At 51.2% G+C, this 22966-nt stretch overlaps 8 protein-coding genes across 10 annotated transcripts; 6 read left to right on the top strand and 2 right to left on the bottom strand.

The window, feature by feature from the left end:
• Positions 1-259: 259 nt before the first annotated feature.
• Positions 260-1643, top strand: L3040_005626 (uncharacterized protein; the record flags this gene model as incomplete). The annotated part of the gene is made up of 4 exons (XM_066154587.1): positions 260-700; positions 808-891; positions 942-1134; positions 1189-1643. The coding sequence occupies 4 exons, from the start codon at positions 260-262 to the stop codon at positions 1641-1643; spliced, it is 1173 nt and encodes a 390-aa protein (XP_066011439.1).
• Positions 1644-3026: 1383 nt separating this feature from the next.
• Positions 3027-4479, bottom strand: L3040_005625 (uncharacterized protein; the record flags this gene model as incomplete). 2 transcript variants are annotated; one of them, XM_066154585.1, is made up of 3 exons in its annotated part: positions 3027-3442; positions 3503-3651; positions 3827-4479. In XM_066154585.1, 3 exons carry the CDS (start codon positions 4477-4479, stop codon positions 3027-3029), a joined length of 1218 nt encoding a protein of 405 aa, XP_066011437.1. The 2 variants fall into 2 exon arrangements, with proteins under 2 accessions (XP_066011437.1, XP_066011438.1); XM_066154586.1 differs by having other exon boundaries at positions 3027-3436.
• A 538-nt stretch (positions 4480-5017) lies between these two features.
• On the top strand, positions 5018-5362 carry L3040_005624 (uncharacterized protein; the record flags this gene model as incomplete). Its single annotated transcript, XM_007295788.1, has 1 exon — positions 5018-5362. One exon carries the CDS (start codon positions 5018-5020, stop codon positions 5360-5362), a length of 345 nt encoding a protein of 114 aa, XP_007295850.1.
• Positions 5363-7180: 1818 nt separating this feature from the next.
• Positions 7181-8325, bottom strand: L3040_005623 (uncharacterized protein; the record flags this gene model as incomplete). The annotated part of the gene is made up of 3 exons (XM_066154584.1): positions 7181-7561; positions 7640-7686; positions 7740-8325. The coding sequence occupies 3 exons, from the start codon at positions 8323-8325 to the stop codon at positions 7181-7183; spliced, it is 1014 nt and encodes a 337-aa protein (XP_066011436.1).
• Positions 8326-9782: 1457 nt separating this feature from the next.
• On the top strand, positions 9783-11647 carry L3040_005622 (uncharacterized protein; the record flags this gene model as incomplete). Its single annotated transcript, XM_007295790.1, has 4 exons — positions 9783-10010; positions 10079-10234; positions 10292-10637; positions 10737-11647. The coding sequence occupies 4 exons, from the start codon at positions 9783-9785 to the stop codon at positions 11645-11647; spliced, it is 1641 nt and encodes a 546-aa protein (XP_007295852.1).
• Positions 11648-12321: 674 nt separating this feature from the next.
• Positions 12322-13573, top strand: L3040_005621 (uncharacterized protein; the record flags this gene model as incomplete). Of its 2 annotated transcripts, XM_066154583.1 has the most annotated exons (4): positions 12322-12699; positions 12946-13100; positions 13155-13178; positions 13249-13573. In XM_066154583.1, 4 exons carry the CDS (start codon positions 12322-12324, stop codon positions 13571-13573), a joined length of 882 nt encoding a protein of 293 aa, XP_066011435.1. The 2 variants fall into 2 exon arrangements, with proteins under 2 accessions (XP_066011435.1, XP_007295853.1); XM_007295791.1 differs by having other exon boundaries at positions 12322-12824; positions 13155-13573.
• A 3400-nt stretch (positions 13574-16973) lies between these two features.
• Positions 16974-17960, top strand: L3040_005620 (uncharacterized protein; the record flags this gene model as incomplete). Its single annotated transcript, XM_007295792.1, has 1 exon — positions 16974-17960. The coding sequence occupies one exon, from the start codon at positions 16974-16976 to the stop codon at positions 17958-17960; it is 987 nt and encodes a 328-aa protein (XP_007295854.1).
• A 405-nt stretch (positions 17961-18365) lies between these two features.
• Positions 18366-22256, top strand: L3040_005619 (uncharacterized protein; the record flags this gene model as incomplete). The annotated part of the gene is made up of 9 exons (XM_066154582.1): positions 18366-18435; positions 18673-19088; positions 19143-20486; positions 20544-21167; positions 21228-21797; positions 21855-21883; positions 21938-21964; positions 22024-22048; positions 22149-22256. 9 exons carry the CDS (start codon positions 18366-18368, stop codon positions 22254-22256), a joined length of 3213 nt encoding a protein of 1070 aa, XP_066011434.1.
• Positions 22257-22966: the final 710 nt, after the last annotated feature.

The raw sequence follows: 22966 nt of genomic DNA, 5'->3' as shown, positions 1-22966 counted from the left end.
CCTTCATTCAACCTTCAGTTATATCCAGAACCTTGTCTTCTGCCATTGCTCCCACTCCCACTCCAGCCTCCAAGCCTGCCTCTATTCCCACTCACACCAGCTGCAGGTCTGGCTGACTTGGGACGAGGGCTCAGCACGGCACGGCACGGCACACTCGCTGTATACTCTCATCCGATCGCGAGATTGTTGCACAGGAGTACTGAAGACTGGATTACGTACGTACGGACATACGGACGGACGGGAGCCGCACTGCTGAGAGATGGAGAAGAGGCTTCTAACCTTCGATCCGGACGGGGATGTGCTGCTCCGCTTCCAAGCGCCCGCCGAATACCATTTCGAATCACCTGACACCAACGAGGTGGAACCACCCGTGACCCCAGATCACGGGCACCCCTTTCATCCCCTCCTCTCGCCCTCCTGTCTCTCGGAGAGCAGTACGGCAATCGACGACGAGTTTTCCGACTTCAGCTCTTTCGGGCCATGTGTGTCCGCGCAGACGAGAGAGATCACCATGCGCGTTTCGTCCAAGCACCTGGGTCTTGCGTCGCCGGTTTTCAAGAGTATGTTTTCCGAGGGCATGTTTGAGGGCGAGAAGTTGATGGTTGGGGAGGAGACGGTTGTGGCGATGGATGGCGATGCGCAGGTGTGGGAGGTGCTGATGAATGTTGTGCATGGGAGGATAAGGATGGTCCCGGTGCAGGTTAGACGCGGCTTCTGTTGTCCTCTCCTCTCTCAACTCGGGATCTTCCTCTTCTTCTTTTTTCCTTGACCCTTCCTGGCGAAGAACGGTATTGATTCGAGGAGCAGGTGACACTGGAGATGCTGGACGGTCTGGCTATCTTGGTGGACAAGTACCAGATGCTTGAGGTGGTGGAGATGTTCGTCAAGAGCGTATGTTTCAAACCCAGTCTTTCGCAAAACCGGCGTTGACGTTCGTACAGTGGATGCCTCAACTCAAGACGTCGATACCCAGGAGTCTCACTCCAGAGTTGCTGTCCTGGCTTCGCATAGCTTGGGTGTTCCGCTTACCGCGAGAGTTCAAGCACGGGACGAGGATCGCTCAACTGGAAGCCAACGGGCGACTTGGCTACGAAGGAGACGAAAGGCCTCTCCCACTCCCGGATCACATCTTAGGTGAGCGAATCCATTAGATGGTGGCGGGTTTTGCAGTACTAAAGACACCGACAGACGAGATTGAAAGGCACCGCCAAAAAGGCATCTCAGAGCTCCTCGGCTGCATCAAGAAAGTGGCCTCGACGTACGACGGCTCCAAGGTCAACTGCCGAAAGAACTACAGCGAGCACACCGACCTCAAACGGTACGCATGCGACGGCCTGATCCTGGGCACGTTACTCAAGAGCGCCTCCTCTGCTGGTCTCCTGCCCATCCCCGAAGCACCCTATGTTGGGATGTCCGTGAGACAGACTGCCGACAAGGTGAGGGGGCTGAAGATTATGGGGATGTGCGATGAGATTCTGACCATGTACTCGATGACGGCGCCGCTGGACGCTCACGGCTGCGTCGACTGGATCCGGGACCGGTGCGCGAAGGTGGAGCAGGCCCAGCAGGGCCTGAATTTCGAGCTGCTGGCCATCCAGTCTGCGATTTCGAACATGCAGAAGAGCCTGTCGAGGCAGGAATGAATGAGAGGGAGGGAGACCCCTTTGCGCGTGGGATTTTTTTTTTTTTTTTTTTTTTTTTTTTTTTATCATGGTGGGCGGTCGTTGATCTATCTCTCAATCTGGTCTGGCCTCGGCGTTTTCGGGTGATTTGGCTTTTTAGAACGGGGGTTTTTTTTGGGGGGGTGGGGGAAGGGTTTAGACTGGGCTGGATTTCACATTTAATCCTGAGAGGCGCATGCAGGAAACCACTCTAATGAAACCGATCTAATGTCTTACGTCAATGCTCTTTTGACGGCGCTCTCTTGCAAGAACATCTACCGGTACCGTATTCGTTGCACGTCCACGGGGCTGGAAAGCTGTCAAGACAGCGTGTGGCCCGAGCGAGGGCGAGAGGTTAATCGGAGGCGAGGAGGGCCGAGGGAGAAACCCTCCTCTCCTCATGAGAGCGGTTGCCGTTATCTCTGCGGGCATCCGATCAGGACTTGCTTTGCAGCTTCTCCCTCTAGCTGGTTTTTCAGGCCTGAGCAAATCCCGTTTCGGGACTCGTTGGATCTGTGGATGTATGTTAAGTCACACGTAGGATCGTGAATGCGCCATTTGGTAGGTAGGTAGATAGGTAGGTAAGGTAATCTATCTATCTATCTATTCTAACTATCTATCTACTTTCGCTATCTAGGCAGGATATTCCCCTCCTCCTGTATCCTCAAGCATGAGGTCTAGCAAGCACCACCTCCTTCCGTATCGTTCGGTAGCAGATACATCTATCTCTATCTATCTATCAATCCATCTACCTACCTACCTATCTGCTCTAGACCCCGGATGGAACTATCCGCTCTTGCACTCGCCAGCTCTGTGTTTACGGTTCATCAGTCCGCAACCCTAGGTAGTCCATAGGTACCGGTAGTCAGATCTGAAAGCCGCGCGCGCTTCGAGCAGCGACGAGCGGCTCGTCTGACTCAGGAGACGGACGAACAGAGCAGAGGTAGGTTAGCGTCCCGAATGGCTTGGAAGTTGGGGGGGGTGGATTCTCTGCGCTCTCTCTGCTCGAGAGACAAGACAGTGAGTGAGTGAGTGAGTGAGTGGTCTGCATCTTTGACAGCATGGCAAGCAAGCGTGATTCAGCGGATTGCCACGGATGGTATTCGTTCATGTATACACACATACTTACATACATACGGAGCCTTACCGAGGAGTTTCAATTGACCATTGGAGATCGCGCGCTTTTGGGCTTCGCGTAGATCCGAATGGCTCAAAGTCACAAACACGATGATGGCACGGCAAGGTGATAAAAAAATAGAAAAATAGAAAATACAAAATATAAAGGATCGAGGGTTGCGCTGCTCGCGTGTTCAAGTCTCTATTTGTCAACCCTCTCAACCCTACCCCAAGCGCGTAAACAGCAGCTCAGAAATCTAGGCTCAAGCCGACCAATCGATTCTCAATTGCATTCAGCTTTCTATGGATCGTGCGCTTGATTTTGGTACAAGAGGGGAAGGAGATCCCATCGAAATCATAGCCGATATCAGGGCGGAGGGAGTCTGCTCTACATAAGCTGACGATCTCCAGGGCGGTGATTCGTTCTAGTGTCTTGGACACCGACGAATTGTGGTACATCGACGAGGTCCTCGGCCACAGACCGAGCTGTGTGGCACTCTTCAGTAGGCTTCCAAGCACCATGCTGTCGCATGCAAACTCGAGTCGCGAGTCGCGTGGGAGGACTCGACAGATGGACTTGGACGAATTCTGATATATGCTGATGTAATTTTCCACGAGCGAGAGTGCTTCGTCAATGCAGGCTTGCCGCTGTTCCTCGACTTTGGCTAAGCGGAGCTCCCATGTCAGCTTCTCCACGGCCAATTGCGCAGATCGAGAGGTCCTACCATATATACGGTCCGGCATCGGGTAGCACTGTTTACCAGCATTCCATCCTGCGAAGCTTTCACGCTGAACAATCCGAGTTAGATCCATGAAGTCGTCATCGAGTTGGAACACCCAGGCAATGCTGAGCCAGGGCAGAACCTCCGGTGACCTATATATTTCCCCGAGTCTTCTATCAGCCAAGGTTACCACGCATGGACAGAAGGCGGCAGTCTACGAAGAGTCTTGCTCTTAGGACATGTTGTTCATGTGGATGCGAGCCTCCGGTCGTAATGGGTAGATTCGGGAAGGAGGAGGGACGGAATTCAACTGTAGAGAAACCATACATCGAGGTGGGAAACTCTTTCTTCAGCTCAGGTAGCCACAATCTGACGTGGAGCTCTACAGGCTCCAGCGTTTGATACTTATCGACAATAATCGACAGCGATGCTAACGTCTGCAGGCTGACGTGTCCGGGTATCTTTCTGATCCGGCAGTGGATGATATCCATCAGGATCTCGAACGCATAGGTCTCGTCATCAAGCTCGACTTCCACGTGACCATTGGATCGAAGCGTCTCTCCCTCCTTGAATCTGTGGGTAAACATAGCCTTGAAGACTGGCGAGACAAGCATGAGGTGCTTCGAGGATACCAGCATTTCCGTGGTTCGAAGAGGCGGACCATTTTCCACAGAAGGGCAGCTAGTGCCATCCAAGCCAGCATCTGGTACAAGGACAGCGTCTGTCTCCTCCGTTGACGCATCTTCACCTGGGACGGAGATATGCGGTTCCTCAGGGTCTTCTGGATGCCTCTTATCTTCGTCCAACGGGGAAGGATCTCCAATCCACGGTAGGAGAGGTCCATCGTCATCGTAACTTTGCGGGTGATCGTTTGCGACATCACCCTCCTGCTCGTCTTCTTCTACCGGACAAGTGAACCGGAGTAGGAGGTCTCCATCAGGGTCGAAGACGAGGCGCTCCGATGATTCTTTGCTTGCCATCGAGCGTCGAGGCTCCGAAGCCCAGAACTTATCCGATTAAGTGATGCAAAATTATATTCGCTGTTTGGCTACAGAGAAAGGAATTTGATCTGCTCAAGGGGCTTTAATGGAGAGGCCGCATTAGCTCCGAAATTACATGCTAGTTGCGGAGGAGGAATTTTTTTATTATTATATTTTTATCTTTTTTTAAAGTTTCCAAAGTGCGGGTTTCGAAGAGATCGAATACGATAACAATTGAGATCAGATTCGTACTCTACGGAAAGTATCGATAATCGGGGCTAAGCGAGTTATTGTAGTAGGCCAGATCCCTGACCCTGTCTCGACTCTCGCTCGACCTCAGGTACTACGTACTTATCGTCAATTCTTATATGGTCACCGTCCATCTCTACAAACGACACAAACGAACGGTAACTGTGTCTCTCTTCCCTTGTTCGTTGGCATCAGTCTCAAAGAATCTAGCAGAACCCCCAAAAGTCATACATACATCTTCTCCGCAGCACTCGTTCCTCGATCAAGGCATAGTAGCCACGCTATGAAAATGCCCATCGAACAACTTACTTTCGATCCCGATGGGGACCCCGTCCTGCGCTTTGTGTACCCGCTGGCAAAAAGAGAATACAGTCAGTACCCGGGACGAAGAATACTGATGATGCCTCAAACTCCTTCAGCCCTCGTCCAGTCTCCGAATCCGCATGGCGGTGCTGGTGAAGGTGCAGTTGAGCCGCAGAAAGAAGTGGATATGCTCGTCTCCTCTAAGCGCCTGAGCCTAGCATCGCCGGTTCTCAAGGCTATGTTGCAGGGCAGTTTTCGAGAGAGCTACCGGTACCAGATTCTCCGCAGTACCGGTACTGGAAGAGTTGAAGTGCGCGCTCCCTGGAGATAATCCTGAGCATTTCGAAATCCTCCTCAACCTTATTCACGGTCAGCCTAAAAGAGTTCCGACCGAAGTTAACCTTGCCACAGTGACTGGATGAGCGATCCTGGTCGGCAAATACTACTATCAGCTGCCAGGTGTGGCGGACCTGTACAAGTTTTCACGGGCTGAAAATTGGAAGGGCACCTTCCCCGACATACCTATTCATGTCGAACATGGAAATGCTTTCCTGGCTCACTTTTGCTTACATCTTCAAATCACCAGAAGAATTCCCAGACATCACTAAAACCGCTAGTCTTGGACCTGCCTATCCCCGACGAGTTGTTGAGTACCTAGGTAGTAGCCCCTTCCGTGCCTCTCCGATCCTGTTGACATACCTACTACCGGTACGTATATTTAGCTCGCATTGATTCTCTCAGGATCATCGGACTCAAGCCCTTGCTCAGTTCGCTACCGTAGATGACCTAATTCTTGCATCCTCGACTTCGACGTCTCTCTCCTATGCGCGTATCAGTAAGTCCTCCGCCGGTGTGTGCCCACTGGTCTCTAAACCGACGAGATTTCGAGGAGGGGGTACGGTCCAGTTCGGCATGCGACGGCACGAATGCTAGGAACCCTCCTCAAATCTGCTTCTGCAGCCGGGCTTGATCCGCCTCTCCAGCCACCATACAAGTCAAGGATTTGAGTTTTTTTTTTTTTTAAGATGTCGTCGTGCAGATTACAAACCTCGATACTGGTATTGTCTCGCTGTGTGACATGGACGACGACGTCCCTTGGCCTGACGTCGCTCATGGACACTTCGCATACATCGAGGAGCAGAGAGCTCACATCGCAAAACGAATGGACGGGCTCGATTTCGTTTGCAATGGATCTACTCTCATGAACGGGTCCAGTATTACTCAAGCTTCATGGCCAGAGTCCCTAGAATCTGAAAATTCCCGAGTTTCCACGAGGCTGCCTATCTTGAAGAGGTTTGCGCATCTTGGAGAGCTTTGCGCTCCCCTTGCTACTCTATCTTGCGTGCTCCAGCTGTACAGATTCCCTTCGACGATACTGTACCCGTCCGAGAAAAATGTACTGTACACCAGGGGAGGCAAAGTCGATGCCTTCAACCGATCACGTCATATCTGGTTTTTTTTTCTTCCTTTTTGTTTTGCCTTATATTGCCATGCAATTTTTCAAACGGGGCCAATACGTTCGAACCATTCGAACCAATATCACCATCAGTCAACCCATGCTCTAGAAGCAGAGCCACTCCCTCCCCACTCGCTCGCTCAAACTTCCGGGTCCACGAAGCTTGCACAACATCTGCACCTCCTTCTCCCCAACCCAGGCCTCAATGCCACGAAAACCTCCTCCTCCTTACGCCCTGGTGTGTGCACTCATTCACTCACTCACTCACTCATTAACCCCCCCCCCCCCCCCCCCCAGATCCTGCAATCAACAATCCGGCTGCCGCAGAACCGAATATCGAATATCCACATCCAAGCTTCGACTCTTGTCTAGGTACAGAGCCTCGCACCGCCAACACGCCACGAACCCGGAACCCGTTCGGAGGAGTGTAGATCCCGCGCGTATCAAATTGTGACTCGTCTCCCTCTTTGGAGCCGGCCTGCACATATAGTCTTGAGTACGAAGGGAGCCCAGAGCTAGATGCTTGGATAACACTGGTATAGTACAATACTCCTGTTTAGACAAATGTGGCGAAACTAGGAGTAATTACTTGGCTAAGTCGAAGTTGTATGTTAGTTTGGACTACTGAGCCAGGTCGAAGTTGTTTCTTAGGTTGGATAATGTAGTAGGATGATAGTCTATTACAATACTCTTCTATGTAGGGCCAGATGTAGGGAGATCAAGAGGGTGATCTATGAGACTGAGAGAGAGACCGGTTACTGCTGCCTCTGCGGCTTTGATTGCAGTGGCAATGCGCTTCATCTGACCATGGGCGTAATCTGAGGGCCCTCCATAAAATGTTTGGTCTTGTCGGATATCACACAGGGACACAATATCAAGACCTTTGGCTTTTTCCACGACATCCTTGACGGTCAAGCCGTTGTAGGGCGGCGCGGGCGTGGGGTGGAGGCCCAATTTCGTGGCATCTCTCAGAACTGTTCCCAGCATCAATGCGTCACAAGTAGATCTACTGTTCAGGTTTTTGATGGGGTGTCTCCAGTGCGAAGACCCATTGCAGATGTTTGCCGATAGCTGCTGGGAAAAGGGGTGTTGAGTAATCAGTGGGGGATATGGATCAGGAGAGGACAACACTCTGATAATGTCATCTATTACTCTGAATATGGGTGCAATCGCTTGCGTTCTTTGGTGATCAATCTTTGCTATCGAAGGTCAGGAAACCGAGTTTTCAATGCAATTTTAATGGAGCTGTTACCGATGACCTTGTCCGGGATTGGAAACCTTTGATCCAAGTGTGGTATTGGCCCGCAACTATCTTCTTGTGCTAGCATTCTAGTGATTTCAGTGAACTCGGCGCTCAATTGGAAGACCCAAGCAATGCTTAGCCAGGGAAACATGTTTCCTGAGCTTGGCGGAGATGCTGAACGTAAATTTGGGACCCAAAAGCTTTTGACGTAAACAGATACTACCTCTAGCATCCGATACTTGTCAACCAGGATCGACAGGTTTGCGAGAGTGGAAAGATCCACGCTCCTAGGGACCTTGCTGGGAAAGCCATGCACAATATCGAGCAATATCTTGAAGGCTGCGGGGTCGTCATCAGGAAGCGGAACCTCAGCTTTGCCTGTAGACTGTAAAGCTTGACCTTCGCGGAAGCTGCCTTGCAACATGGCTTTGAAGACTGGAGACGCCAGCCTCAGATGTTTAGACGAGACGAGCATGTCGACCTGCTCCGGCGGCTTCGCAATGCCTGCGATTTTCGTCTGTTCCGCATCTGATGGGTATGTGAGTCGGAGCACGAGGTCGCCCTCGGGGTCAAAGGTGAGGCGTTCGACAGCCATATTCGCGAGCGATACAGCTCGCTGACTGATAAGAGACGTAGGATTCAATATCGTTTCTGATCGAAGAGGTTGGAACAGTTGAAGTTCGCAAGAGGCTGAAGTGGTTGAATGGGTGGAAGAGAGATAGTTGTTCGAGTTCCTGAGGACTGAGGAAGCTACGAAATTCTATTTCCCAGCTGGTGGGGTTGTGGGGTGTGGTGTGGTCTGTGCACTCGCTCAAGCTACCTCGACGGAGCCGCAATTCCAGATTCGAGAAATCCGCGGTAGCCCAAGTCATCCACGAGCCCCAGGACATGGCAAAAGACACCACGCAATGTGGAAATGGATTATCATCCTCCTCCTCCTACAGTGTCCAAACGAAGATACAACTTCGACTTCGTAATAGCTAAGTAGCTACTCTTAGTTTCGTTATATTTAGCCGAATCAAAGTATTATATTGGATTATCATCGTCATCTTACAATAATGTCTAAGTTCAAATACCGCGTCCACCTCGACCTGGCTCAAGTAGTCCCAACTACGATACACGTCTCTTCTAGATATGAATCGAGCTCTTTACACGGGATGATTGATATTCAATATGCAACTTGAACACATCGGATGCAACGATTGATAGCATTGATAGCCGATCTCGGAAGATGTTCGGTAGGTCCCTTTTGGTGAAGCCTCGGTTACTGGGTTTCTGCCGGATCTTGCATCTGTGGCGAACCCCCGAACCCCGAACCCCGATCCCCCGATCCCCCGATCCCGTTCCCCGGGTCGCCCCTCATTATCTTCACATGTGTCCGAATTCACATGCTCACATGTTTTGCATTGTCCCCAGCCAGAGCAGGAATGTGGCACGTGAGCAATTGCATCTGCATCTGCAGCTACCGTACATCTACCCAACTCAAGAGCTGACGTTCACACTCCACAAACCTGCACACCTGCACACCTGCACTCGTTATGATCTCCCGTGACTGCAGTACTGGTCAGTGATCTCAGTCCTGTCCGGCCTCTCTGAATTGAAAGACCAGACAGACCAGACCCAACCAGTCCAATCCAGTCCAGACCAGAGCGGTCCCGCAAACAGGGCCAGCCACGGCCCACGGCCCACGGACCCACCCCCGCCCTGCCCTGCCCCGCCGAGCCGAACCGGACTGGATTGGAAACGCCTGATGGCGCTGGTGCTGCTGGTGGCCGAGGATGAGAGCTCTCATGGCTTCCTGGTTCGTGGCGGGGGATCCCGCTAGCCCGGCTGGGTGAACTCTCTAGCTTATGACTTCTGATTTCTACCTTGCGTACTGCTTCTTTTCCTCTCTCACTGCATCTCTATTCCTCTGTTCATCTATCCCTCTGCTCGTCTATCCCTCTGCTCAACACATATCTATTCCTCTATCCCTCTATCCCTCTCGCCGTCTCGCGGAACCGCCCTTCAGAACAGAACCCCTCTCGCATGTGATTGATCTCATCCGTCAACATGTCCGGCAAGATGAACCTCCCAGCCGTGGATGTCAACACCGAGGAGAAGCAGTACCTGGATGAGGTGGCAGCTGTCAAGCAGTGGTGGAACGACTCGAGATGGAGATACACCAAAAGAGCCTTCACAGCCGAGCAGATCGTGGCCAAGCGAGGAAACTTGAAGATCGAGTATCCCAGCAACGCCCAATCGAAGAAGTTATGGAATATCCTCGAAGGGAGATTCAAGGTATGTCCTCTCTGAGAAGATCAGCCCGAGCCGGGCAGGTGGGCAAGTACTGATTGAAAGACATGTAGACCCAAGACGCAAGCTTCACATACGGATGTCTGGAGCCGACCATGTTGACCCAGATGGCAAAATATCTCGACACCGTCTACGTCTCCGGCTGGCAATCATCCTCCACCGCCCCAGCGTCGGACGAGCCAGGTCCAGATCTGGCAGATTACCCATATGTAGGTTCCTTCCTCCCACCTCCCTAGTTAGACAGCCGTACTCACTACTTCCGCCAGACCACCGTCCCAAACAAAGTCTCCCATCTCTTCATGGCCCAGCTATTCCACGACCGCAAGCAGCGGGAGGAGCGCGTAACCACCAAGTCGAAAGCCGAGCGCGCTAAGCTGGCCAACATTGACTACCTGCGCCCCATCATCGCAGATGCAGACACCGGACACGGAGGGTTGACCGCTGTCATGAAGCTCACCAAGCTCTTCATCGAGAAGGGAGCGGCTGGTATCCACATTGAGGACCAGGCTCCTGGAACGAAGAAGTGCGGACATATGGCTGGAAAGGTCTTGGTGCCGATTAGCGAGCACATCAACCGTCTGGTCGCTATTCGAGCACAGGCTGATATCATGGGTATGTTTCCCGCCTGCTCCTTTTCCAGTCTGGAAAATATGAAACGAAAGAGACAGAACAACTTGCAAACAAAAACAGAGGACTGACAAGCTTCCCCAGGAACCGACCTCCTGGCCATCGCCCGTACAGACGCCGAGGCCGCAACCCTCATCACCACCACCATCGACCCCCGTGACCACGCCTACATCCTAGGTTCCACGAACCCCAATCTCCAGCCGCTCAACGACCTCATGATCGCTGCCGAGCGCGCCGGCAAGAATGGTGCCGAGCTGCAGGCCATCGAAGACGCCTGGACCGCTCAAGCCGGCCTGAAGCTCTTCAACGACGCCGTCGTCGATACCATCTCGGCCGGCGTGCACGTCAATAAGAAGGAGCTCTCGGCGCAGTTCCTGTCGGCCGTCAAGGGCAAGTCCAATACCGAGGCGCGGGCCATCGCCAAAGGCATCATCGGTGTCGACGTCCCGTGGAACTGGGACGCGCCCCGAACGCGTGAGGGCTACTACCGGCTCCAGGGCGGCTGCGAGTGCGCCATCAACCGCGCGTTGGCGTACGCGCCTTACTGCGACGCCATCTGGATGGAGAGCAAACTGCCGGACTACGCCCAGGCGGCGCAGTTCGCCAAGGGCGTGCATGCCGTTTTCCCGGAGCAGAAGCTCGCGTACAACCTCTCGCCGTCTTTCAACTGGAAGACGGCTATGCCGCGCGCCGAGCAGGAGACGTACATCCAGCGCCTGTCCAAGCTGGGCTACTGCTGGCAGTTCATCACGCTGGCCGGCCTGCACACCACGGCCCTGATCTCGGACCAGTTCGCCAAGGCGTACAGCAAGCAGGGCATGCGCGCGTACGGCGAGCTAGTGCAGGAGCCCGAGATGGACGGCGGCGTGGATGTCGTGAAGCATCAGAAGTGGTCCGGGGCCAACTATGTCGATGAGTTGCTGAAGATGGTGCAGGGAGGTGTGAGCAGCACGAGTGCAATGGGCAAGGGCGTGACGGAGGACCAGTTCCATTAGATTTGGCAGAGTGAGTGGGGAGGGGAGGGGAGATGAGGAGAGGAGTATATATATTATATACAAGAGCATATACGATCAGGGTTATTGAGAATTGGAATGGCATCATATTTCTTTTCCTGGTTCTGATCTTGCCTGTCTACTCACTCATGCCACACTCCCCACCCTTCCTTTGTGTGAACTGTGGGTTCTGAACTCTGAATATAGAAGAGGAGGAAAAAGGGAAAGGAGGGTTTGATTTCAAGAGTTGGACAGAGTAGTTGTATTTCTGTGTGTAGGTCGGGTTTGACGCGCGGGATATGTACTCCTTGATGTGGGTTTCGAGATCGTGGTGTTTTGGCGATGCGAGGCTCTCTAGAAAGCTAGCTACGAAATTGCTCCGTACAGTAATCGTCGGCTCGCTTAGGTGGGCCTCTTTACATCCTTTCAGACTGAGCCGACGATTAGCAGTACCTGTACGTCCCAGCTGTTGATCTGTGCGCCTAGTGGCCGAAGCTATCTTGTCTTACCAGGTAGGTAAGCTAGCTCGAATTCGCTTAAGCTAGCTAGGTAGCCTTAGTACACCTGACGGCCTTATTTGAAGGGTCAATCTCTAAATTTCTGGGAGGTTTTCTCGGTTTTCTCAACATCTATTTCACGGGGGATCTTGCTGTCAAGAACTGGCTCGGACGTTCCAAATGCCCGGCCCTAAACGAATTATCTTCGACCCCGACGGGGATGTGCTTCTTCGTTTTTCTTGCCCATTAGCGCCTATAGCACCGAAAGATTATCTGTGCCGCGACTCCGGATCCGAGAAACTCGCGGTGGCCAAAGTCACCAACAAGCCCCAGGATATCGCAAAAGTCACACCAAGAAAGGTGGAAATGTTGGTGTCATCCAAGCATCTGGCTCTGGTTTCCCCCGTGTTCAAGGCTATGTTCAGGCCCGGATTCAAAGAGGGACATGAGCTCAGTACTACCGGGAAATTGAATTTGCCTCTGGATGATGACGACCCTACCGCGTGGGAAGTGATACTCAACATTATTCATTGCCGTTTGGAATATGTCCCGTGCCGTGTAGGTCTCGTGTTTATGATTTCTATGTCCGTCCTTGCCGACAAGTATCAAATGGTAGCCGCTCTTAGGTATCACGCCAAAATTTGGATAGATAAGGGGGTGAAACTGATTCCGACTCCTTACGAGTGAGTGGATCCATTGCTACAATCACCCTCTTAGCAACTACTAGTTACCGTCAACAGTCATGGACATTCAGAGCGATTTTCCGACGGTTCTCAGACAATAGAATTCTAATTCGAGTACCAGTCCGAACTTTGTTCTCCCTTGGATGGCAATAGGCTGGGTGTTCAAACACAAAGAGGCATTTTACACTGCCCTCCACACAGCACGGCGAACCTCGACTCACGAAATAATAAATCTGGCTACAACTCGACGGTTGCCCATACCTTCTGCCGTGATCGGTAAGCACCGCAATTAAAACCCGACGAGTGACTTTCCAGCTTATATTTGATCAGAACATATCAATTCGGACCGCCAACGTGCGATTGAAAATGCAATTCAACTCATAAATTACGAAATAAAAAGGGTCCAAGCCACACCGAATTGCAGGAACTACGTTGGAGCCTTTTCCAAGAAGAAGATGATGGCCTGTGATTCTATGGTGATTAGAAGTCTCTTGGGCAGTGCGTCGAAACTAGGCTTATGGCCACCTTCAGTCGCGAGGTCGAATTTCGGGGACTCGAGCTTCCAGTCTACCGCAGCTGCTATTAGACGCGTAACAATCCACACGCTGTGCGACGATATATTTGGTGTTCGTGGGCCGCTCGAGGTGAACGTCGAGACCAGGCACTTTACCAAGGAGCTTCTTGACCAACAACTTGCGAAAATCGAGTCCAGAATGGACCGCTACTCGCTTCAAGATCTTCCCCTATAAGAAGAGACCTGGGAAGCGGCGAGTCCGGTCATACCCGGACATTCAAATGCCAAGTCTTGTAGCGGCCAAAGGGCAGTTCATTATACCATATACTCCTTCCGTGGCTACATAGAAAAAAACCCGAATTCGGCCGGGTACTGATCTCGAGATAACGTGGCCGAATATGACCCCGTCGCTGTACGTCGTGAGAATGTCTCTAGACCAAGTGCTGTGCTCTTCTACCGGCTTAAATTGCAGATCTGGATTTGGTTCAGTGCGAAGCTTCAACGACTTTGAGCTTCACGACCTCCTCTACCCTAAGCCGATGCAGCTAAAGCGATGTCCGAGTCAGCCCTGAGATATGCATCCGCTTTGATAGCGGTATGAGATCGGGATCAAATCAGGCACATGGTGTGAATTCCCCTTTTGCGGAGTACAGGTTGGCCCTGTTTTTGAGTCTTAGTGTTAGGTTTTAAGAGGAGGGCAGGTTTCACGTATCTGGATATCGTACTGAGAACTGGCTCTGCAGGGCCAGAGCTCTGCCGGGTTTTTGTCCCCTCCAAAAAGGGAAATCAACCAGACGGACTAGTAACGCATCCGGAATATTTCTCAAGGGGGTTCGGCGTATCAGCGGTTTTTTTTTTTTTTTTTTTTTTTTTTTTTTTTTTTTTTTTTTTTTTTTTTTTTCTAGGTCTAAAACCTCATTGCCCACACGTAGGGTGGCAATATCCAGCTGCGTATTCTCTGTGACTGGAACGTGCTTTCGGGTTATATCTTTGTTTGGCTGTTATAAAAGGACAGGTGGGCTTTGAGTAGAGACCAGTGAATACCTCCGAGCGCTGCAGGCAAGGGAAAGCTATGACTCGATGGATTGTATAGCGGTCCACCAGAACTTGTTCTTCGCCCCGCAATTGAAACGGGTAAGTGTAAAGAAGTGAATGGGCCTTGATAGTGTGCCAAGGTTTGTATAACGTGCGATGTGCAACAAACAAGAGCCCCTCCCCCTCCCTCTTTTGGGAGGTCCCCAGGGTCCAAGCATTGCGTTTTGGATACCCGCCCGACGTTAATAAATACAACAACAACAACATCAACAATTTTCTCCCGCTTTCAAAGTTAAAGTCAGAGTCTTAGTGGTCAAACTGTCAAGAGATGGGATCTTCGCTCCGCCGTGGTGGACAGATATCTACGCCGATGCGCGCTTCCTCCTCTCCTCTCTCGCTGTTCGGTTCCTGTATTGATCGGTAAGACCTTCTTCGCTTTGCTAGACGTGACCAAACGTGCGCTGTGCCACAAGATGAGATCCCCTCCTCCTTGGTACCTTTCCTCGCCTTGTCCGGTCCTTTTCCTAGTTGGTAACAACACATTTCGCTTTGCTAAATGTAGACAAACGTGCGATGTGCAACAAAACCTCGCAGGCACTCCAGTCCCGTCCCCCCACATTCTCGGTTAGCACCTTTTCTCACTAGGTACTCGCTACGATGGACTCCAGACAGCAGGCATGTTGCTGATACTAGTACCGGTACAGTAGTGCGAGACTCCTGTTGACGAACCTCACCATCGTAATACCTACGTCATCCGATAATCCGCAGGGTACCGTACCGGTAGGCATTCCGCGACTAGCCACACTCACATCCGGCCCGCTACTGCGCGCGCCTCTCGTATGAGTCCCGCTCCTCTTCAACTACCGGTACCCAATCTGAATCCCGAGGGATGGAGATATCGGCGACTGCTCTCCGATGCAGGGTATCCTGGCGCAGCGGCACGAGGAAAAAAAAAAACCGTCAGTGGACTTTCTGGTCCGCAGCCAACGCATCGCTCGCGGCTTGGGAGAAATCCGCTTGCTTGCGCTCGCGTGGTGGGCTGGCTGGCTGGCTGGTTGGGGATGGCGGTGAGGCTGCTCTCTCGACAGTGAAGAGAGCCCCCCCTTCGTGCGTTCGCGGATCTTACTCCTCGTCATTACTGTAGCTGGGCAGTTACCGGTACCGGTAGTTCAGAGCGGGATCTGCAAGGCGGTTACCGGTACCGGTACCGGTAGTTGAATGTGAAGCGGACTTGGAACGGGGCGCGGGGTAAGAACATCAAAAACCTGGCGACGGAAAGTTATAAATTCCAAAAAAAAAAAATTTATTATACATATATACATATATATATTACCACGCGTAAGAATTACACCAAGATAAACAATGGCGATCAAGTGAGATTGCTCCCGAGAATTGACGGTATTATTATTATTTTCTCTTCAGAAAAATAACATCGTAGCTCGTTGCGTGAAGAAATCGCAAGAGAAGAGCTTCGTGCCGCAAGTGTTTTCCTAAGAAAAGCCGGTCTCGATACCCGATGATGACCGAAAGAGCGCGGTGCAAGCAGCTATCTCTCTAGCATATACTATTCTTAATAATAATAGCCTCTCTAGGTGTAATGCAAGCAGCTATCTTCTTTCTAGCATGTTGTTCTTAACGGTAGCCTCTCAAAGCGTAATGCAAGCAGCTATCTTTCTAGCGTATTATTCCTAATAGTACCCTTCTTGAGTATAATGCCAGCAGCTGTATTTCCAGCATCCCACTAGTATTAACAGCCTTCTTAAACCCAATAGCTTTTTTTTTTTTTTTTTTTTTTTTTTTTTTTCCGATGCGAAGAGGAGGCTGCTTTCCTAGCCTTTCGTTTCGGTCTCAATATCACCCTCCTTAAATACAAGTTCCAGCAGCTGTTCCCCTAGCATTTCATGCCTGGATAATAATTCCTCAGAGTCCGATGCGAGCAGCTGTGTTTCTAGCATCTTATTCCTCGTGATGGTCCTTTGGGTCTGGTGCAAGCAGCTGTGTTTCTAGCATTTCAATCTGAGTAATGGCCCTGTTTAAGTCTAATGCAAGCAAGCAGTTATCTCTTTAACATTTTCTCCCCCTCTTTTCCCCCTTTTGATATTAATGGTATATATTAGTCAAGATTAGTAGCGATGTGACGGACGTCACCAATGTTTTTATACATTTCATCTTGATTGGCTTCATCTCCCCCCTCTCCCACCCGTTTCGTTCGCTAGGTCTTTCTTGTGTTCGGTTTTTTGTTGATCTTCGCTTAGGTCTTGGGTTCTTTAATCCTGGTGACAAGGTCGCTATGCTGGGACTAGGCTTCTGGTATCAAGGCCATCGCTTTGGGTTCGTTGATTTTGACTGTGCTGTGATGTAAGCTGCTCTACTCATAGTCTTAGTTGACGAATGTCACGAATCCTACGGGTGTGAATGTTTACGGCCGAGGTTGCCGTGGTAATGGGAGATCGAAAGCGCGAAATCAAAGCCTAAATACCACCAAGAGTGGAAGAGCTGACTCTTCATTAATCCACAGTACATATCTTCATGTACAACCCCGATGAAAGTTTTTTTTCATTGCAAACACAAGTCCACCGGTCTGCTCAGAAATTTAGGAGATGTCAAAATCCTCAATTGTACTTCCCCGCCCCTGGGCAACAGCAGCCGGGAAGGGCACAAAATCGATCCCAGCACCCTCAGAAGCGGCCTTTACAGCCATCTTCGGCACTATACTCCCACCGGCATCATACCTCCAGACTCCTCACGGCAAAGCCGCTTACTACACTATCCCACCATCAACAGCATCGCCCATCAACCATACAAACCCCATATCCCGCATCCTCCTCATTCACGGCGTCCAGACATGTGCAATCGGCCTGCAGCCTTTAGCCATCGCTCTCTCCTCGCGCTTCCCAGGTGCACAGATCGTGCTGTTTGATCTCTGGGGCCACGGCCTCACAGACACCCCGATCGCACCTCACGAGCCGGCACTCTTTCACGCATTGATAAAAGCGTTGATGGCGAAGCTGGAGTGGGAGAGGGCGCACTTCCTCGGCTATTCGTTTGGTGGCTCCACGACAGCATCATTTGCGGCTCTGTGTCCCGAAATGGTCGCATCGATGGTTTTGCTTGCTCCGGCTGGACTCTGGCGATTGGAATTGGATGAGGTGCAGGCGAGGTACATGACTGGTGGTGATGAGGAGTTGGAAGAGGCGGCTCGAACGTGGATTGTGCAAACGTTGGAGGGAGGCGAGCTAGTCGTTCCCGCAGACTGGAAAGAGAGAGTCGCAAGAGGCGAGGTGGTTGCTGAGGCTGTGAGGGACTGGGAAATGAGGGTACACGAGGGGCATGCGGCGAGCGTGGTGGGTATTTTCAGAGATGGCGGTGTGAGGGGCAAGGAGGCTGAATTCGCAGAAGCGGCGAAGAGGGGGACTAGGAGTTTGTGTATTCTGGGAGAGCTGGATGATTTGTGTACAGAGCAGGACTTGAACGATGTTGGTTTCCTGAATGTGAAGGTTGTTCCACAAGTGGGACATGGAATCCCAAGGCAAAAAGTGCAGGAGGTTGCGAAACTCGTGGAGGCTTTCTGGAATGAGATCTCGTAAGCAGACGGGCAAAACTGTAGAGATTGATGGGCATGTAAACACTGCACTATTCGCTTTGGTCCTGGTTAGCGAAGGTAAATAAGGGGCTGCAAATGTTAGATGTTGGTTGAATAGACCCGTGTTGTCTCTTTTAACCTTGTTGTACCTCAGACGACAACCAGATGGGGTGGATACAGGATACCAATGACTTAATTGAAGGTACGTAAATGAAATCTTGCTTAACACTCGTTCCTCCGGGCTGCCAATCGGCTGCGATAGAGCTGCAATCGCAATTACCGTGACCCAGATATTTTTTTAAAAGGCAACGTTCAGTCTCGTATACGTTGACCATATGGCTATATATATCTGTACTCTATAAATATCCTCACCCAGATTCTTGATTTGGAGGCCACCGTCACATGGCAAATGCAGCCCTGTCTCACCCTTGCAGCACAAGCATCGTCATGGAGGATCCGGACACTAGGGCAACGACTTCGTAAGAACAGTAGAGCAAACGTCCAGTTCATAAACTGCAAGCAAACATCTTCAACACAATACCCGCTGCTTTCACTTGTCTCCAAGGTTTCACCGCGCAGGGCAATCGTTGCCATGATACAATAATCTGCAGCTATAGGGAGCCGTGCCCTATCTTTATACCTACCTATCTAGCTTCTCTACCTCCACCAGTCTCCAGCTCTTCTCGAAATCGCCATATTGGCTGCGTACCTTAAAGATCTCGCTGATCAAGCTACGAAGAAGGTTCCTAAGTATCTGCCGGAAGCGTTACGAGCAGCCGCCGTCTTCAACTGGAGCAGCAAGCAGGGCGTGGCCGGTCGGTTTGACCGCCGAGCCGGAAGCAATATGGAGCAGCAGTCCACGCCCGAGAACAAGATGTCCAAGGAAGAGAGGTCGGAGAAGCCGGAGAAATCGTACCTGTACAGCGCGGTGGAGTCGATTTCGCCTTGGGGTGGATCAAGATCTTCAACGCCAAAATTGATGCCTATGTCTCCTGTTGTACCTGGGGAGGGGTCGGGCCTGAAGCATCAGAGGGGAGCGGACCACACGACGCAGAATTGGCATGGCTTCAGCTCGAAAAGGTACCCACCGGATTGTCCACCGCTTAACGCCCGGTGGTTCCATGCCGTAGACGTATGTCTGTCTGTCAACCTGCTAGACTTGCCTTGCTAACAAGCGGAATGCCAGGTTCCTAAGAGGAAGCCCAAGCTTCTCAACAAAGTCAATACGGAGGAGACGATCAAGCCAGCCAACACCCCCGCGCCGAAGAAATTTGTACTGTTCTCCGCACATGATAGTCGCTCGATCGAAACTGCGTACCAGAAGTTGGCGGATGAATACGATGATCCGAGGAGGGAAACGAGGCATAAGGGGGACGATTATGGAAGCGCAGGGCAGTCACCGAATACGCCGGGCAGAAAATCGAACACCAGTATTGATGAAGCTGGCACGGAAGCACCCGCGGGGGGCAAGTTCCGGGTCCCTGTTCAAGAAGACTTCCTGTTCGATGTCGACATCGAGCAACGGGAACTCAGCCCACTGTACTGGCTTGGTCCTATCTACGAAGTTCGGCGAGGATCATGGTTTTATCAAGAGGGCTCGACTCTTCGACCCTGTGAAGAGAATCTGGCCCAGCAGCTGGAAGAAGGCTACCTCAAGATTATGCCATTCAGATATCCCAGAGCTCCAGAGAAATTGCCAAAAGCTGGAGAGGACCCGAGATCTTTGGCGGTATCTGGGGCATTTGGTCGAGGCCGTGCTGGATCAGGCGAACTCACACCAAAAGCTTCCGCTGAGAACCTGAAGGCTGCCAATCAGCAGGCGCTGGACGATGCTGCCAACAAGCTGAAAGATATCCCGGCTCCAAGTCCTCATCAGCCACAAAGCTATCGTTTGTTTGGGACATTTATGAATACTATTGTCACTTATCAAGATTCTACTGTGGCGTGGCTTTCTACTGACTCGATCATGGCGAGAGTGAGTAGCAGTGTCTACGAACGCTTTGCAGGTGGAGCATATTTTAGTGGCGTCAAACTCGTCAGAGGTTACTCAGAAGGAAAAACAAGCGCTGACAAAGTACCGACGACACCTACTAGTGCTGCAAGCAAAGGCCCAAACATGCCTCCAGAGCTAAAGCTCGATGTTGAGCAACAGAAGCTTCTGAAGAGACGCTCGGGTCCACCTTCTGTAAATCTACCGGGTGACGAGGCAATGGAGGCATCTGCTCGGATTGCGCTCACGGGAGTAATCGACAAAGAGTCAGAAGCAGAAGCTGTGCGAAAGCGAGACGAAAGGGAGATACGGAATGACTACAACGAACGAGATGATGAGAACCAGGGTCGAGAGATCGACCATCTGATTTTGGTCACTCACGGCATCGGTCAGCGGTTAGGCATGCGAACCGAGTCTGTCAACTTCATTCACGATGTTAACGTGTTACGAAAAACTCTGAAGAGTGTCTATGGAAGTAGTGCCGATCTTCAGGCCCTGAACTCGGAAATAGACAAGCTTCCCAAGAATTGCCGTATTCAGGTACTGCCTATCTGTTGGCGACATCTTCTAGACTTTCCCAGAAAAGGAGTTAGACAGAACCGTAGGGAACACGATCTCGGCGATGCCTTTGGGGAGGACGAAGAGTACCCCAGTCTCGAGGACATCACCGTCGAAGGTGTACCCTTTGTTCGATCACTCATCACAGATCTGGCTCTGGATATCCTTTTGTACCAGAGTGCTTACCGCGAACATATCGCTCAACTTGTAACAGCCGAGTCGAACCGAGTATACGACCTCTTCCTCCAGCGAAACCCAAATTTCAAGGGTAAAGTAAGTCTGATCGGGCACTCACTAGGCTCTGCCATCTTTTTCGATATCCTGTGTCTCCAGAAAGAAACCATGCGAAGTAACCCTGGGCGTCGGGTACATCAGAAATCTAAACACCCTCATGAAAGAGAAGTCAAGGACCTTGATCTCAAATTTACTGTGGAAGACTTCTACTGTCTAGGTTCTCCCATTGGGCTCTTTCAAATGCTCAAGGGAAGGAGTCTTCTTGGTCGACACCAAAGATCTGATGCTGTCCCGGCTGAGTCGCCCACGCATTCTGATGACTTGCAAGACCCATTCCTTGGATTCGCCTCCGGTGAAAATATATCGTCCGTTACTGGTCTACCCCTTACAGTCTCCTCACCCAAGGTCGGGCAGTTGTATAACATATTTGTGAGTAGCTTCCCCTCACTACTTGTCCAAATCATAGGCTGACACAGAACTCCCATAAAGCATCCCAGTGACCCAATAGCCTACAGGCTAGAGCCCCTCATCGCCCCAGCAATGTCCTCTATGAAACCCCAACTCCTCCCCTACACCAAAAGGACCATCACCACCAGTGTCTCCGGCATTGGCGCCAAAGTAGGGCAATCCGTAAGCGGTCTCTGGTCCTCCCTCTCCTCCGGCATAGCCAGCTCCCTCCTGAACCGCAGCCTCGGCCTCACTAGCGACGACGTGGCTCATATGGCAGCCCCTACCCCCCAACGCGCACCACCGCAGTCCGCGGGCGCTGGCACCAACGTCGGCGCTGGCGTGATCTCTGCCGAGACTACGAACGTGCCGGGGATGCAAAGGCAGAACACCAATGAGAAGAAGAGGCAGCTGGCGGAGGACACAGCCGCTGCGGACAGGGATGGCACGGGGCAGAGCCCGCCGACGCTGATTGATGATGAGATTGAGACGTTATACGCAGGATTTCAGAAAAGGAGGGAGAGTGAGGACGGGCACGACGAGTGGATGAAGGCGGAGGAGAAGGGGAGGAAGTTGAGGAGAGAGGAAGCGAAGGTTAGGGCGCTGAATATGGTCTGTAGAATCGAAGCTTTTTTGCTGGTAATAAATGATGCTGACTTTATTTTTCAGCATGGCAGAGTGGATTACAGTATTCAAGAGTAAGCCTACCTCCTTCCACTCATGACGGGAGCATACCAACTAACAATCCCCAGGAGTGTCCTTGACTTCAACCCGATCAAGTCCGTTTCATCCTTCCTCCCAATCCTCCCCTAGCTCTCAATACTGACTTCCAAAACAGCACGATCGCGAGTCATCTCTCATACGTAAGTAATCAACCCCCCCCCTCTTTCCCCTCGTTTACCACCCCAGTCCTACTCTCTCCAGACAAACGCCATGTTGAGGATTTGCTGATCACGAGCTCAGTGGGCCGACGAAGACGTCAGCCATTTCATGATGTCCCAACTGCTTTCGAGACATCGTGCTGCTGCTGCTAGCACGCGGAAGGAGGGACGCAGAGAAAGCAGGAGATAGAAGAAAGAAAAGGGAACAGATGAGAAGAATGGACGAATGGCGTTTGGGAATGGAAATGAATGCATATGGGAAGAAAGGGATATATCAAACGGGATTGACTGCATGTTCGTGAACTAGAAGCGATAGGCCGCATCAAGGCAGTGAGTGACAAAAGACCAAGCGAGCCAAAGGGCCTGCAACCTGTCTGTTGTACATTGGGAACTCAATAAAACGCCAAATCTCAAAGAGTTCGTAGTTCAATTTGTAATTCAATGTTGTGTGTCAGAACTTCTTTCTACAAGTTTGAGCTTTTAGAAAAGTAGGCAATCCATACTCGACTCAGTTCAAACGAATCAATTCAAGTTGAACTTCAGTTGCAGCTTTACCAAATGATTATCGCTTGGCATACACTTGGTGTTACGGTGCTGCGATCTTAAGTCGTCAAAAGGGGAACAACACAACCGACTCAGATTCGAAACTTGATCTCAGTTTGTACATGAGCATGCGCTCAAAACCACACAAAATTCCACCTACAACATAGTGACGCACTTTCTTGTTGTCATGGATGCAGGGGCATCGCCGCTATGCTCCAGAAGCAGAAATCAAACACTACTACGGCAAAGAAAGGAAGTTTGGTGAAAATCAGACGCTTTGCATTCAATTTTGTGGTTCTATGCTAACCTATTACTACCGCCGCCGGTCGAGAAATTCGGGATTTGAAGGATACCGCC

Source organism: Drepanopeziza brunnea (assembly GCF_022702325.1).
Source record: "Drepanopeziza brunnea f. sp. 'multigermtubi' strain 214-2 chromosome Unknown ctg9, whole genome shotgun sequence".
Classification (NCBI taxonomy): domain Eukaryota; kingdom Fungi; phylum Ascomycota; class Leotiomycetes; order Helotiales; family Drepanopezizaceae; genus Drepanopeziza; species Drepanopeziza brunnea.
The sequence above is the reverse complement of the archived record's forward strand: the minus strand, read 5'-3'. Positions and strand labels throughout refer to the sequence as shown.